Below are 18,021 nucleotides of genomic sequence, written 5' to 3'. Positions count from 1 at the left end.
TTCACTTTTCCAATCTTTGCCCACACCTCATGGAAGGCCCATGGTATGTGTTTCGATCATTCCTCTTGCACCCATTGCATAAATGGTGGGATGTAGATAACATCATCATACACCAATAAACCCTCCAAAATAGAGTCCACCTCCCCTATTAGCTCTTCCCAATACAACTCTTTCTTCATATGCAGCATCTTTTTGTTATCCCCAAACATCTCCGAAATTACCTTGTCCTTTGCTCTCCCGGTTCATGAGCATTTGAAGCAATTCTGTCTTCCTATTTTAGCATCATACCAAAGCCATAAGAGATTAGATGTTAAGGTTGGTTTATATTAAGGGAGGTTTATTGACATGTGACATACCTTTGAGTTGAAATCTGAGATATGGCGACTGTGTAGAGCTTTTCTTTGGTCAGAGCAACCAATCCCTTCTTAGATCAATCATAGTTATATACGAGTTGAAAGAATGCATCACCATTGGATGGGTTTGCAATTATGAGCATCTTGTACGCTCTATCTCGAAATGTTTGCTCTACACCACATCTGGCTTTCTCACATTTTGTCTCATATTCTTGCAACCCCATGGCATGTCTATCAATGCATGATATAGCTTGCTTCATCGCATTTTCAAACGATGTCTACGTATAACGAAAAGGACTCACTATCACTCACACGATTAAAAAACATTGATAATCCGTTTATTAATAAAAGATGGAAAATGCAAACACTACCTTCCACACAAGCTGTGCCAAGATTGTAGCTGGAGCATTGTACCATTGCTCTCCACTTCGTCGCTCCAAACTAAGCTCCATTAAATCCCACCTCCTTACGTCTTCACCAAGGTAGTCCAATATGGATGATTTGTCCGCCATTCCAAATCGTTGAAACATGAAGATCTCATGTGACAATGTGGGTGTAACACTAGTGCGTACCAATCTGTTGTAAAGAGTGACAATGAGCCAAGAACTTTACAATGACTTCACAATGTCTGTAATTAAGTAGAGAGATCTCACTTACTCATTTTGAGATCGCAAAGCCCATAGCAATTCTCCTTCTTGCTTCTTGTCCACAACCAAAAATTGACATTTGACCCGGACATGGCGTGAGGGGCTATGAGACCAAGCTAGAGAAAACAAAATAAAGATATTACAATATATTACTTTTAATGTTGCATAAAATCACTCTATGGCATCCAAAAGAACATACCTTCGCACACTCGAGACATCCATGCCTTCACACGATGATTGCCATCCCAAACAAGAAACTTCTTACCACACTCATATCCTCCCACTCAGTTCCTGTGATTTCATCCTCAAATCTGTCATGTTGTAACACCCAGTATGGTCCCCATTCTTGCAAGTCTATTTGTGTGACCGCGAAATACATAGAGCTTCCGAGACATGTAAGTGAAACTAAAAAATGAGGAGATGCTTCGACATAGCCATGGCAGTCAAAGGAATCACGAAACACCTCAAGCTGGCTTAGAAACTGTACGGATGGCTTCATTTGGAATTAGTTTGCATAAAGGGACCCATGGGGTAGAGGAATTGCACTGCACAAAAAACTTAGTGAATACATCACCAAGCAATCCCAATTCAATAGATTTTCCAAGAAGCCTTCTATGGGTCTCCCCTTGACCAGTACTAGATTTAGGCATCTCCGTGTGAGTTGGAGGAGGTGAGCTCATTGAGCCAATTTCATTCTCCCAACACAAGCGCTTCTTCCTCATGAACAAGAGAATTATGCGCTTCTGTTTCCTCTCTAACAAGAGATACATGTGAGGACATAGGTGTACGTGATTGAGCTTCCTCGCTAAGAGTCAAACAAACACGCCCAGATCTAAGTGAGTATCCCCTGTTGTTTGTAAGACACACACACCAAGCCCAAGTAAGCATATCTAAAAACATTAAAACACAATCTCAGTAGAATCTTGGCTATTCACATCATATACCTTTCTTAGTCTTTGCCTGTTGTTTTCCTGCTTTTCTTGGAGCCATCTGTCTCTCTTTTGCCCTGAATATGAGTAGCAAATAGTTTGAGCTGAATGACAGATAGAGATGATCAACCTCACACATAAACCCTACTTCATGTCTATAGGAAAACATCAACCTCACACACAAACCTTACTACATGTCTAAGAAAACATCAACCTCACACACAAACCTTACTACATGTCTAAGAAAACATCAACCTCACACACAAACCTTACTACATGTCTAAGAAAACATTCAGGATGGTGAAAGCTCTAGAGCCTAGCACACAACTTCAAAGAGTAGATCAGTAAGCTCACAAGGCCGGATACCAAAACCAAGATCGGGCCGTAACTATAGGCCCTATTCAAAGAAACCTCTAGGAAAGAAACGTTCACCCATCATCAACTAATGGGCCCCACTGTGCTAGATCCACCATACCCAAACCAGCCCCAATAGTGCCAGGCCCATCTAGTTTTTTGGAAACCAAAGAATTGGACTAGATGGAGGGAGTATTAGATTACTTGAATAAATGCATGACAAATGTCCCACATAAATGTCCAAACTACAAACAATCATAAGGAAAAAAGATGTGGCATGTTCTTAGAGCACAAAGTCACAGAAGAATTGAGGAGCTAGCAAGAACCACTATAGGAAGAACTGCACAATCTTAAGGAGAGCATAAGCCAATCAAGTGGAAAACCTACAAAGGCAGCTAATAGAGATCCAAGAGGCCAAGAAAGGGCTAGGACAAGAGGCCTCCTCCCCCTCACCATCGTCTCATCTCCATCCTGAGTGGAATCACTGAGTTGAGTGGGATTGTCATGATTTGAGTTCACAGAGTGCTACGATCCTAGAAAATAGAATCTTTATGGAGATTAGATTTACAATCATTTTTTATCCATACATGCACATTGGGATTAGTTGTATTGATGATTACCTTGTGAGAATAAGACAAAAACATAGAGTATGAAGAATATACACATGCTTGCAAGCTTAGTATCTGAATTGAATTTGACAACTATACACATGATGCCTTAAAACACATATAAAAGAGTGCACATCTCCCCCCTTGCCCCCGTTGCTCCGGCCACTCTAGACTCCCGGCAGAGCCAGGGGATGGTCTGCGCAGACCATCCCCCGGCTCTGTCGCCCGGGAGCCTGGAGTGGCCGGAGCAACGGGGGCAAGGGGGAGATGTGCACTGGAGAACCACCTCCATCTCCACCTCCACCTCCACCTCCATCCACCTCGCCTTCCACCTCCATCTCCGCCCAGTGCCATCGCCTCCTACGCCTCCATGCCTCCTACGCCTCCATGCCTCATCCTCGGCCTCCAGCGCCATCTCCGCCTCCAACGCCACCACCTCCATCTCAGCCTCCAATGCAGCTGCCTCTGCCTCCCAGCGCGCCACCGCGGTCTCTCAATTGGCCTGGACAATGCCTCACTTGCCCACGTTGCTCTAGCCACCGCAGGCTCTGCTAGGAGCCTGGGGTGGCTGGAGCAACGGGGGCAAGGTGAGGGTCATGATCTCCCCTTGCCCCCGTTGCTCTAGCCACCCCAGGCTCCTGGGGAAGAGCCTGGCGATGGTCTATGAGCAACAGGGGCAAGGGGAGATCATGACCCTCACCCTCACCATCGCCGCCGCCCTCCAACATAGCCGATACCCTCACCTCCGCAGCGCCCGGGCATCATGACCCTCACCCTCACCATCGCCACCGCCCTCCAACATAGTCGACACCCTCGCCTTCGCAGCGCCGCCGGGGCATCTTCTCCACCACCGCCACCTCCAACATAGCCGCCGGCTCAAAATTTAACAGAAAAAGAACAGGAGAGAGAACAGTACCTCTTTTCACAAATGCGTTTGCCCGTTTGCCTACTAAGTTGAGAGTATCCACACCTTCACAGCAAAATACATGTACCCTAAAATATGTGTACCATATATGTGTGTGTGTGGCCTAAAATATATATAGCCTAAAGATAGATACATACATACACACACATATATATGGCTAAAAATGTATTAAGCTATAGATAGACACACACTTACACACACACATTTTTCAATGGTTCAATATGTTTGGCATACTTTTTTAGAACTTTTCTATTATTTATGTTATTGAAATTGTGTGTGTGGATGTGTGTGTGTGTGTGTGTGTGTGTGAGAGAGAGAGAGAGAGAGAGAGAGAGAGAGAGAGAGAGAATATGTGATGTACAACAAAGAGAAAACTCATGCTATTTTAAAACTTTTTTAAACATTTAGGCTCAAAAGAGAGAGAGAATATAGTTTGGGCTATGTATATATGTACATATATTATATATATTGATGTATATATATATATATTTTTTAGTCTAGGTATTTATTAGGTTACACACATACACACACACACACACATATTAAGCTATATGTATTTTAATAAATGTGTGTGTGTGTGTGTGTGTGTGTGTGTGTGTGTGTGTAGCCTAATAGATATATAATCTAATATATCTATATATCCTAAAATAGAGAAAAGGCTAGTCTCTTTGTAAATACACACATGCACACACTAAAATACATATATCCTAATAGATTCTTAGCCTAAAATATATACAATATAATATATAAATATAGACATGTGTGTGTGTGTGTATTTACAAAGAGACTAGCCTTTTATAAACATAATACTTAGAACCAATAAATGTATATATTTGTATATTTTTTATATATATTTATAGATACATATATATTTGTATATTTTTAATATAAAAACTTTTGTCGTGATGACCATTCTCAATCGTGATTGCTTCACCTTGTTTTATCATTTCAACCACCTTCATTCTCAATCGTGATTGCTCCACCTTGTATTATCATTTCAACCGCCTTCATTCTCAATCGTGATTTCTCCACCTAGATACCTGATCTTCTATTTTTGTTTCATAAAGTCCACCTGTTCCTTCGTTTTTATATTTTCATTTCACAGTTTTGTCTCTCCTGTCCTTTCTGCATCTTCGTATTGCCTTCCCTATGGATTCTCAATCGTGATTTCTCCACCTAGATACCTGATCTTCTATTTTTTTTTCATAAAGTCCACCTGTTCCTTCGTTTTTATATTTTCATTTCACAGTTTTGTCTCTCCTGTCCTTTCTGCATCTTCGTATTGCCTTCCCTATGTATGGAGCACATTGTCACCTTTGAGTGGGAGCTTGATGGCTGCAGCAAAAAATCTCAAACTTTAATACTTCTCCACCAGACCACGCTTGTCAGTCATGGATATCTACAAGGGTTTCTGCCTTCATCACACGCCCTTTCTGGAGTGAAAGCTACTAGGACCAATGGAAGCCTACAGGAAATCATCACTCATTATGATATGGAGGGCAATAAAAACTACCTCGTAGATATTACTCGAAGTAAAACATATATGCTACAATGTAGTCCTCTCTGTGTTGGTGATAGTCTTGATTCTAGTGCTAATGACATTGCCCAAGATGTCCGACATTTGGAGACTTCAGTGGATAAAGAATTAGGGACACAAAACACCCATGTCCATATCTCAAGCTCCTCCTCTGAGAGTGACTTGAATGGCTTAGCAACTGTTTTGCAACCAGGTGAAGGCACGAGCAATCAAAAGGTTCAAAGTACAATATCTCTAAAGATGAATGTATTGCTTCAGAGAGTATACTTTCAATTCTTCGTAAGAAGGAGGAACCTTCTCTTCTACGTTCATTGTTGGAAAAAGTTACTCGAGTCATCCAAGTCCAGGAGGTGCCGAGACATTATGATGGTGATTCCATCTTAGAGTTTCCACCAACATATGGCAAAATTGGAAATATGGATGGAATGGAGCAAAAATATGATGGTCACCTATGGACACGTCCAATAACATCAAACATGTCTGTAAGTTGTACCATGCATATTAGCTATTGTGTTGGTACTTTGGAGTGCCATGCAGCTGTCCTTTTTACTTGGACAATAAAAGGTATAACAACACCTTCTTTCATGGACATTTGACAAAAAAGATTGCAGTTGGACTTCTGACAGAGGATGAGAAAACTAAAATAGTTTGTCACTTTTGTCGCAAAACTGCATACTGTGTGGTGCAAGTATGTAGATGTGTTGTGTATTACGTAATGCCTCGTGACACAACTATTACAAGAATGATGCTCCACACTGGGCTGCATGAACATCCAGTTCATCCACGAACTTCAAGGTCAATGTTGGAGTGCGTGAAAATGTTTGTTTCTCAAGTGTTGAAAGCCCAGAGAAGTGCATGTCCCTCGAAAAATACAGATGGATATTGTGAAGGATATGCTTTTTTCCTCCATGATGAATCAAAATGATGAGCTACCTACAAGTATTGGGGATCATGAGCTCTGTAATTTTTTGGAGGAGTTGAGTCCTCTTGTGAGGTAAGTATTCATTCTGTAACTTAATTATATTTGGATGTATTTTTCTACATTCGGTCCTCTCTTTATTGTGAAATTATGTTTTTTTAGGTTTAGACACATTGTATCCCAAGAGAAAAGAAAATTGATGCCGGCAGGAGAGGGATTTGATAGCATCCTTCTTATACAGAGAAGATCTCGCTATTCATTTATACAAGGTAGCCGTTTCCTAGGACAAGGTGGCCCTGATGACAAATGTTGTCTTTAAGATGTCTTTGCGAGGACCAGCATCAGGCGTGGGCTTGGTGAATTGCATGCGGTGTGATAGTGGAGGTGACTTGTCAAAGTCCTGGGTTTTGTTGGTTAACAATGGCTTGTCATGTTTATGACCCAAGGTGAGACTACGTACTTCAATTTTTTCCTTTCTTTCATTTAACTTGAATGATAGCTAATTGAAAAAAATTCTCTCCAAAATCCTAGTGTTCAAGAGCTGTTGACAATTGCCACATGCGAAATGAAGGAGGACTCATCCAGGTTTTTGTTGGTCAACAATGGCTTGTCATGTTTATGACCAAGGTGAGACTACGTACTTCAATTTTTTCCTTTCTTTCATTTAAGAATTAAGTAAACAATCAAATAAAGTGGCAAGATACTTACGAACTCTGCCTCCCATGACTCGACGCCGCCAGATCCGAAATGTGAAGATCCAATGGTCTCCATTTGGATCCGTCGTGCCTCCACATGCTGCCAACTCTTCACGCCACCCTCTGCTCGTTTCTTTGCCTCCTTCCACTCGCGTTTGTGCAGTGGTGGCAGGTTTCTCGGCAGGATAGCCACCCCCGCAGCTACATTTAGCCCATCATCGTACGCGAGTTTCTTAAGGTGAGATCTTTTATTACTTAAGATCTCCCTTATTCGCGTCCTTCCCCATACATCCGAGAATGTCCATGTGGGGGATTGGGGTACCGACTATGTACAGCATCTATCACCTCCCCAACTAATCGGCTATTTTGATCTTTAAATCTAATAAAATAATTTTTGTACAAGTTTGAAACTACCCCACGCATGTACTCCATTACCTCTTTCCCCCTCGCATCCATCACTACCCCACCCCTATCCGTCACATCATAGTAGATCACTCCCTCCACCTCTCTCACCTCCTCATCATCACTATCTCCTCTATCTCCTCTCTCACCGCGTGCCCTACTACCTCCCCCACCAAAGCACCCGCTGCATCCTCCACTCCCACTCTTCCTACTGCGGCGTTTGCTCTCCTCTGTACTGCGGGTGGAGTCACGACTGGGGGATTGTGTACATGACTGTGTACGTGACTGTGGCTGTGAGGGCATACGTGATGGTGGCTGTGAGCCCTGACGTGACGGTGCCTGGGAGGGTGTGCGTGAGTGTGTCTGGGAAGGGGTATGTCTCCTCAGTGGGCGTGGAAGAGGAGAAGCTGCATGTCGTCTCGCCGGACTCGCAGGCATAGACGGCAGTGGAGTGACATGGATACTCGGGGGCGGGGTATAGATACCTGGTAATCCAGGAGGGAGATGATGTGACATGAAGTTGGGGTTTGGACTTCGGTCACTTATTAGAATCAAAACACACTTGTATGAAACCTCACAGCCTCCTCACCTCCCTTTCTCTCCCTAGGTTAAGATAAAGATATACACATCAAAGGTGAGATCATAATTCATGGAAGGAAAGATGAAAGGCTCAGGAGCAGCAAGAATTTCTGCCAGTCTTGCAGCTCAAGAGGGCAATTCTTTGTTGGAAGAAAATCTTCCGACTCAGGATTATGTGAACGGAAACATATGGGCAATGTTGGTAAGGTTCATCCGTTCGAATTGGGTGATTTGGACGGAACATATTAAAGCAAAAGAATATAGTAATCACTTACAAGAGGATAAGACACATGGGATTGGCCTTTTGATAAGAGATTAAGAGGAATTAATCATTATTAAGAACAAAGAATGGCCAAAAGTCTATAAAAATAGAGATACACAGAGAATTGCAGTTTTAAATCCATATAGACTGTACAAAAGAAGATTATATAGGTGTGTAGAGCTTAAAGAGAGCTTCGCGCCTATATAAAAACTTTCAAAAACGGGTAACCAAGCGAGAAGTTATGAGCATTTTACTACAAGACTATAAAACTGCCAAAATTCGCCTAAAAGTTAGCAACTTTGGGAGAAATTCTGATCATCAATGAAGTAAGGGATTAAGAAATTAGTTACATGAGTGGAAAGAGAATATAAAGAGTTTCCTAGCCATATGATCAATTTTAGAAACCAACACCCGAGTGATGAGTAATTACCGTGTTGAAATTTGGGTATTGGACCACAAAAACTGCACTTTCCTCTCTTTGCATGAAACCTCAATTTTCACATAGCCTCTTGCCTCTCATCTCCTTCATGATTCAAGCTAGAGGGTAAGGGTTAACATTGCTCAGCGGACAATCGTAAAGATTTACCTATGGTCCCCAAAGTCTTTCCACATACTCATTACCGCTAAAACCATTGGTACCTCATTGGTACCTCCAAAGAAGGGCGGGAATAAGGCAAGGGCTACCTTGAGAAGTCACAGGCCCGCCAAGATAATAACTCCTTATCCCACTTATCATGAATTATCAAAGAGGTCCAAAATTGGGCTGAGCATGAGGAGCTAATGCTAAATGAGACATTCACATGTAAAGAGAGTGTTTGAATAAGGGTTTGAAAGATAAGAGAATGGCAATGACACAAAATGCTCAATTGAGGAGGCTCATTCATTGATTTGAAAGGGAGAGGAGGGCTCCTTTTATAGGTGGAGAATCACCCTCTCTTCCATTGTTACAAATTACAACATAAAAATCTTCAACCCTTCAGTGACATAAGGGTAGATGTCACCATCAATTGTCCTCTTAGGCTAAGTCTTCTATTGATTATTAAATTGAAGACTTTTTTACTTTGAAAGTGTGATGAGATAATAGCCAAGTCTAAGTGGCATGTAGATGGAGATCCCACTTACACATGGCGGAATTCTCCTCTTCCATGTAGGCATTCTAGAAGAATCTTTCCCAATTATGCACCTACACACACTCCTCCACATGCCTTCCACACTCCCCAACTTGTAGCCTTATGGTGAATACCATTTTAATAATACAATAAAAATCCATGTGAGCATGAAGGCCCACTTTTATTTTTCACATCACTAGCCTATCTACCATACCAAAGTATTTATCAAGCATACTTGTGGCATTTTGCTAAATCAAGTAAAAGCATTATATTTGAAGATAGAATGCTGTTATCGGGGTAGCCGCCAAGCCGCCGCATCACCACGCCGTTATTCCATTGTGAGCGCCGCAATCTTCTTGGACAAGCTTCCACCTTATTACCATTGAGAAACCATCAAAATATGCACAAAATTGAAAATGAAAGATATCAATTTTTCATATCACAGTAGAATATTAAAACTTGGAAATATTTAGCAAGTCTACTTGGACACCAGTTTAGTGAGCTTATCTCTAATTTACCCAACCAACCATGAAGATAAAAACCAACAATAGGGAGTACTTGTAAACCTATAGCTATACACAAGGGTCTCATAAGGTTTCTTAGCACACTTTGGAGTATGAAACGGCCAATCTCGGTACTACACTAGACTCCTAACTTCTCTCCACACTAAAGCCTATCCAAAAAGTGCAAGAGATAAATGAAGAAGACAAGATGAGATGAAAAAAATAGTGGAAGAAGAGCTAGGTGGAATATTAAAACTTGGTAATATTAAGCAAGTCTAGGAAGATTAACCCCCACAAAATTCATCACCTCCTATAACCCTAGATGGAAACATGGTGCGCTTGATGGTGAAGCTATAATTTATGGTGGTGATGATAGTGAAGATATGGTAGATAAGAGTGAGCCACATTCATCACAGAATGATGTGTGTATTATTTTGATTGCACTCAGCTAAATAAAACTCCAGCAAAGATTAGCTTTGACACATAGAGAATTTTGATATGTGCATAAGCTGATTCATTATCTGAAAATAGCTCCCTATATAGGAGCTAAGCACATCCTTGCGGGCTTGAAATTTCTTACACATATGGGATTTGTACCTACTAGGAAATGTTTTGTTATTACTTTGGCGTATGCTCTTATCATAATTACTCATGCGACCATGAGTAGTGCTCACTGCACCAAAAATCTCAACAACCCCTACCTTAATGAATGGGCTACCCAAGGATGTCAAGTGTGAGTACACATGCGTCCCTCCTATTAAAATTCATGGTACCCCCTACAAGAATCTAATTAGCCTAATGACATACTCAGTACATACTAATGATATTGATTAACTTAAACCTACGATGGGTGGTGCCTAAGTGCACTCATGATGATGAGTGTATGCAAGTTTTCCTCTTACTTGATAGTCCAGGACCAGTGCCTCAAGTCCCTAAACTCATAGTCCTTGACACTCTCTCTCTCTATGTGTCCAAGGCTACTACAAGTGCCCGTGACCTTGACTAAAGCATACATCTATCTACCACGTGGCCTACATCATCGGTGGCTCGGAGGTGGTTTTACTCTATTGGGGTAAGTTACATTGGATTGTGGGGTTTCTCTCTCTCTCTCTCTCTCTCTCTCTCTCTCTCAGAAAAGATGATCCGACTCCACTTCTTTTAGGAGCCTCCATGAAGTTTGCCGATGTCGTTCCTTCTCCACTGGGTTTGTTATAGCAGTCTAAGAGCAGTCTCTTGCCATGTGTCCTGGCTTTCCACAGTTGTGGCAAGTGAAGGTCCTTCCTCCTACTTTGCCTCTTCCTCGAGAGAATCCTCCTCGGGTGAAGAATGCTTTTTCTTCTCTTGCTGTTGAGTCAAGCCATTTCTTCTCTTTGCCTCTGCTCTCTTGCTCTAGTAGAGCTCCTTCTATCTCATGTAGCTTTAATTCAGGTACATTCTTTAGTGTTGCTACAATATTTTCATATTCACCTTTGTCCACACTCTTCAGAAGCACTGCTAGTGCCTCATCATCTTCTATCTTTTTACCAATAGCTGCCAGTTGTTGCTTAATGCTTTTATATCTGTTCAAGTGTGTGATTAAAGGTTCACTTTCCTTCATATCCAATTTGTAGAATTGCATTAACAGATTTATCTTTGAATTTTTAGCTTGTGTGCCAAATAATTTATTGAGTTCATCCCATGCATCTTTTGTCCATTATATCCCTGTGATGTGATGAATGATTTCATCATTTAAACCGAGTGCGATAATTTTCAATGCTTTTTCATTCCGACTCTTCCACTCATTTTTCCCTCTCACCTCTCTGGGCATTCATCTCCTCCCTCATCTAGCTCCCACAGATTTTTCCTCATTGGCAGATACATGGTTTTTGTCTGCCATGTGAAAAACTGTTCCCCATTAAATTTGGCTATCTCTTGTGCCGTACTCATCATGATGTGAAGGGGTTCTTACCTCTTGATCCAATTTGCAGATTCAAGGGCAGTGTCTATCCTTTTACAACTCAATCTGGTGTTTAATAAATGATTACAATCAGCATAAAATCACCAGAAATTACATTAAATCAAGGGTAACCAATTTGTACGGAATGGTTGGAGTATCAAACCATCTTCGAATTTCAATATGATGTTATAGGGATTTGTCTCAGATACCTAATGGTTAATTAGCATTGATTAATCACTGATTAGCAAATTAATCCTCTATTTTGTGTGCAAAAAACAGAGTATGCGGGGAGTCCAAATCTGAGGCCTTAAAGTTCAAATGAGCTCAAATCCTTTCAGGGCCATCAATAGCAATTAGTCTAGTAGAGGATTAAGCCAAGAAACACAAAATTTGACCAAACATTGAATGCTTAATCTTTGTTTTACCAAAGTCACTTGCAGATTTGATATGGAGCTTGAAGCTCACTACTGTAGACTTGATCAAATCAAATTCAGACTTCACCAGTTTGTAGAGCATGCTTGAAAACCCCTAGGGCCAAGAGGAATTAGACCCATTGTACTTGAGCAAGAAAACATCTCCATTCTTCTCTAAAAAAATGGTGCTAGCGAATCAGCAAAAATCGACAACTACGCTTGGCGGTTTGCGCTTTTGCTTGAATGGGCTGGAGCACAAGGATGTTAGCTATGTTTGGCTAAAGTGGCTTGCCCTAATGTTGCTCCTGGAGGGAGATCAAGCCCCTCCACTAGCTGGGGATGTAGAGAGTTAGTTGAAAAGAGGTAAAAATATTAATTATCTACTAATCCTAATTAGCCAAGTAATTAGCAAGATAATGGGCTCACAAATTGATGGATTCTAGGCTTGGCTCTGATACCATGTTAAAATTACAACAATGTGATGAGCTATGGTGGATCAAATGCTAAAATTAACATCATTAACAAAGAGATTAGATGATAATTAAGATGTGATTAGTAAGTAGTTAACTGATAATTTAATGTAGGCATGGGTAATCAAAAACCAGCAAATTCTCATTAGGCCAATGCCTCAATTTATAGAGTTTACATCCAAGCATCCAATCCCACTGATCTCTCCTTGATTCACTCCACCTCTTTTGCTTGATTCTCTCCACCTCTCCCAGAATATCTCCACACTTCCTAAATCTCCTCATGCTACCCTTTATTATCTCCCAGTAGATACTTCTCATCTTTTCACAGCTTCTCTCACATTTACAGATTCTCTTTTACAGCCTCTTGCTAAGGGCTTGTTCTTTCCCGCACACACCCTATTCACTTGTATATTTCAACAGCCTTGAGAATGGCACCACTTCCATTCTTCCTTGAATGTAAGGGATAATGGTAGTGGTGCCATTTTTTCCTTCAAAGTGATGGGAGGTCTTAAGAATCACACCACTATCATTCTTCCGTGAATATAAGGAAGAATGAAAGTGGTGCAATTCTCCCCTTCAAGGTGGTGGGAGGCCTTGAGAATGACACCACTTCCATTCTTCCTTGAATGTAAGGGAGAATGGCAGTGGTTCCATTCTCCTCATGAAGGTGATCAGAGGCCTTGAGAATGAAACCATTGCCATTATTCCTTGTATATAAGGAAGAATGGTAGTGGTGCCATTCTCTCCTGACAGGTGCTAGGAGGCCTTGAGAATGCTACCACTGCCATTCTTCAAAGAACGTAAGGGAGAATTACAGTGAAGCCATTCTCCCCTTCAAGGTGATGGGATGGGAGGCCTTGAGAATGGCAATGGTACCATTTTTCCCTTTAAGGTGATAGGAGGCCCTAAGAATGGCAGTGGTGCCATTCTCCCCTTCAAAATGATGGGATGCCTTGAGAATGTCATCCACTGCCTTTCTTCTTGAATGTAAGGGAGAATGGCAGTGGTGCCATTCCCCCCTTCAAGGTGATGGGAGGCCTTGAGAATGGCACCACTGCCATTCTTCTTTGAATGTAAGGGAGAATAGAAATGGTGCCATTCTCTCCTTCAAGGTGATAGGATGGAAGGCCATGAGAATGGCAGTGGTGCCATTCTCCCCTTTAAGGTGATGGCAGCCCTGAGAATGACAGTAGTGCCACTCCCCTTCAATCAAAATGATGGGATGCCTTGAGAATGCCACTCCTATTCTTCCTTGAATAATGTAAGAGAGAAAGGTAGTGGTGCCATTCCCCCTTCAAGGTCATGGAATACATTGAGAATGTCATCACTACCATTCTTCCTTGAAGGTGATGGGAGGCCTTGAGAATGGCACCACTCTCATTATTCCTTAAATGTAAGGGAGAATGGTAGTGGTCCCTTTAATAAAAATGGGAGGCCTTGAGAATGGCACCACTGTCATTCTTCCTTGAATATAAGGGAGAATGGCAGTGGTGACATTATTCCTTGACTATAAGGGATAATGGCACTGGTGACATTATTCCTTGAATATAAGGGAGAATGGCAGTGGTGCCATTCTTCCTGGAGAATGGCACCACTGTCATTATTCCTTGAATATAAGCAAGAATGGTAGTGGTGCCATTCTCCCCATGAAGGTGATGGGAAGCCTTGATAATGGCACCACTGCCATTATTTCTTGAATGTAAGGGAGAATGGCAGTGGTGCCATTCTCCCCTTAAAGGTGATGGGAGGCCTTGAGATTGATACTAGTACTCTTCTCCCATACCTTCATGGAAGAATGATAGTGGTGTCATTCTTCCTTGAATGTAAGGGAGAATGGAAGTGGTGCCACCTCTTGAACGTAAGGGAGAATGGCAGTGGTGTCATTCTCAAGGAATCCAATCACCTTGAAGGGGAGAATGCCACCACTGCTGTTCTCCCTTACATTCAAGGAAGAATGGTAATGGTGCCATTCGCAAGGCCTACAATCACCTTAAGGGGAAATGACACCAATGCCATTCTCCCTTACATTCAGGGAAGAATGAAAATAGTGCCATTACCAAGGCCTCCCACCATAACCTTTAAGGGGTAATTCCACCACTGCCATTCTCACTTACATTCAAGGAAGAATGGTAATGGTGCCATTTTCAAGGCCTCCCATCGCCTTGAAGGGGAGAATGGCACCATTGCCGCAACCTTGGTTTTGGCATAGAATTAATGAAGGTAGATGATGCAAATGAGTGATGTTATAGCACATTGTCCACATTTCTAAGAGGACATGAGTGTGCCACGCGTTATCCTTAGTGAATATCATTAACATCATTAAGAAATTTGTGGCACAAACCCATATGAGTTGGCAATTATATTAAGTTGTAGCTAAATAGATCTTGTCTCCCCTCACAAAGTTGAGGATTCTAGGCAAGCTTGTCTTTTGTGTTTTAAAGTCTAGGTCCTTCCCCCACAACCTTATACACACATGTACCTACAAGTACCACAATGGGTTACCATCCTTCCAAATATTGACCAACTTCATTGGCCAAGAGATATAATTAACCCCATAAGGAATCACTCAGCAAAATGATCAAAAACCTTGCAAGTTTAGAAAGGCTAGTCCCAAACCCTACACTAAACATCAAGGATAAATTATTGGTGCTCCAAGTCTATCATCCCCATTCAATCTTGCAAAGCACCACAATCTTGGAATGGGTATAGTTTGTCACAAAGTAAATAGCAACATCCATTGAATTGGTGGCCCCTCTAATCTTTGTAGAAGTGTTTGCCTCCTAAGAGCTATCTCTTAGGAACCTAAAATTTAGGTTCACATAGAAAAAAACACATCTAAATCTATGATTATCTTACAATATAAAGAGAAGGAGATTTTCAAATCTGTAGTAGTGCACCCCATTGTTGCAAATACTCTTCTCATCTTGGCAAGAGAAAATTTAATGTTTATGGGGAATAGAGGTTTCTAAGATGTAAATGAAGATCATGGCATGTAAAGAGAGATAACTTGTAGCCTTTTTGCAAAGTGAGGCCATCTCTACTTGCAAACAATGATTTGTTTAGCTGAATTCAAAGTCACTCGGCTATCTTTATACAAAGATTTCTTCAATAATTATTTCATTACTCATTGTGCTTAATGGACGCACGTTCCCACTCATATAGTAATGTTTGAAGGTGATCTTTCTCTTTATGCCAACTAGTATAGACCCCTCATTCAATAAATCTAGGCAAGACTTCTTCTGCTCTAGCAACATGTGTGCAAGGACATTCACTATGCTTCCTCACTATCCATATTGTTCTTCATATGTTAGTTCTCTTATTTGAGAGAGAAAGGTACATGAATGGAGACCAAACATGCCTCAATTGGATTCAAGCTTTGCACTAAATCTATCACATGTGTTGGTGTTTGATTAGCTAGGGTTTTGCCTTCTTGCACTTTGCGAGATTTAAGTTTCCTTGAACATGTCATGAACACTCTTATGTGATTTGTCAAACCATGGTATGTAACTTCGATCCCCAATAGTCACATAGAAATGCTTGAAATGCTTTGAAGTTGATGTTGAAATACAAGGCAATTGCATGAGATGCAAGGGTGTGAAGGTGTATCTCTAATAGATTCTTCATAGATTTGCACATGCTTCAATGTACAATTTGAGTGATAACTTGATCTAAGTACACATATGGTCTTTGAAATCAGAGTTTTGTATTTCTACATAGTTTGTATGTCTTGTTTAGTGTCCCCTCCCTACCATGTGGTGAAAATGGACTAAGCTCTAAGAATTTAGTCATCATCACCTGCTTAGGTGTATATGTTGGATTTTGTTTTATAATTTTGTTAAGCACTTCTTTTCTTGGACTTTAGCCCATACACACATACATGCACACATGCATGCCCTCTCTTCTCTTCTTGGCGTGCTCATGGCTGACAGGGCCATGCATGCACACACACACACACACATGCACACACATGTAATCTTTCCCTCTACTTGGCTTGTATATGGCTGGCTAACCCACACATATGCAAGCGCACACATATGTTCTCTCTCTCTCTCTCTCTCTCTCTCTCTCTCTAGAGGGTCACCTTCATGAGGAAGAGGGTCATACTACAAGGCTTAGCGAGAGCTCCTATTTTCTTGGATGATGATCTCACGAGGATGCAGCTAGAGCATAGCGAGAGCTTGCATGCCACGAGACTTACACACGAGGAGAGAAGGCAAGAAGGCCTTCTATTGAGATGGCCGGGTCATCATTGATGGCCGGCCCATGGATTAGCGGTTTGGGGTCAATGGGACACATACCAGGCCACTAACAGACATGGCAGTATGGAACTGTAATGGTTCACTATGGGTGTGCAGCCTGGACGACTGGAGCATGTTATGGTGGGGATAATACTTCTGACATACTTCTGACAGAGACACATCAGAGCCCAAAGAGAGGGCTACCTCAAGTAGAGGGATTCCATTGGGAGTCAGCATACAGGAGAACCACACGCCAGGGTACCTTGAGAGGGTCAGGGGGAGTAGCAATTCTATTCAGACAAGAGCTACAGGGGAGATTGAGAGTGGTAGCACAGGATCCAGAGGCCAGATACATGTGGATCAGCTTACAGCTCTCACAGGATAGGGTTATATACATAGCCCTATGTTACTTTCCTCCATCAGGATCCTCCTATGTCATTACACAGGACATGCCACAGGAGGAGGAGACAGGAGACTCGCCATACACTTGTCTGTGTCAGAGGAGATTATGCATTATTCTACACTAGGGGAAGTATTTCTTACGGGTGACTTCAATGCCCACACACAGAGCAGACAGTGTGAGGTGTATGACTATGTTGACATGGAGATCCTCCACCCTGTGGAGGTGTATGACTATGTTGACATGGAGATCCTCCACCCTGTGGATCCACAGGAAATAGGGGCTAGTCAGGCGTCAGAGGACACTGGACCAGACATAGGACGTTATGGGGACCACTTACTAGAGTTGGGAGCTAGGCATCGTCTCGTTGTTTATAACGGGATGCTACAATGGCCGGGATCAGGAGGGCTGACATGCTTCCCACATGGGGGTCATACACGGATCGGAGGCACGGTGGTAGACTACATTATGGGGTCTTTGGAGGCATCATAGCTTGTCACCTCAATCTCCATCCCACCTCGTCCTATTGGGGCAGATCATACATACTTGGCATTTTCACTAGCCGGATCACTAGTATCACCAGCCCCCCACATACCGATGCCACACACTACCATCTATTTCACACATGACATGGCAAACATATACACTGGCAGAGTAGAGGATGGGCTCCTACTCATGGATCCCCTAGCACCTATGGATACCATTACAGCCCAGCTGGCATCACTCCTACTACACACGACTG

General features: G+C 42.0%; 1 protein-coding gene across 1 annotated transcript; it reads right to left on the bottom strand.

Moving 5' to 3' along the window:
- Positions 1-430: 430 nt before the first annotated feature.
- Positions 431-3,333, bottom strand: LOC147606572 (uncharacterized). The gene is made up of 3 exons (XM_086792231.1): positions 3,167-3,333; positions 725-929; positions 431-631 (listed from the first exon to the last, which is right to left on the bottom strand). Exons 1-3 carry the CDS (start codon positions 3,331-3,333, stop codon positions 431-433), a joined length of 573 nt encoding a protein of 190 aa, XP_086648357.1.
- Positions 3,334-18,021: the final 14,688 nt, after the last annotated feature.

Source organism: Cibotium barometz, chromosome 57, assembly GCF_041138505.1.
Source record: "Cibotium barometz isolate CiBa-2024 chromosome 57, ASM4113850v1, whole genome shotgun sequence".
In the NCBI taxonomy this organism is placed as follows: Eukaryota; Viridiplantae; Streptophyta; class Polypodiopsida; order Cyatheales; family Cibotiaceae; genus Cibotium; species Cibotium barometz.
The sequence above is the reverse complement of the archived record's forward strand: the minus strand, read 5'-3'. Positions and strand labels throughout refer to the sequence as shown.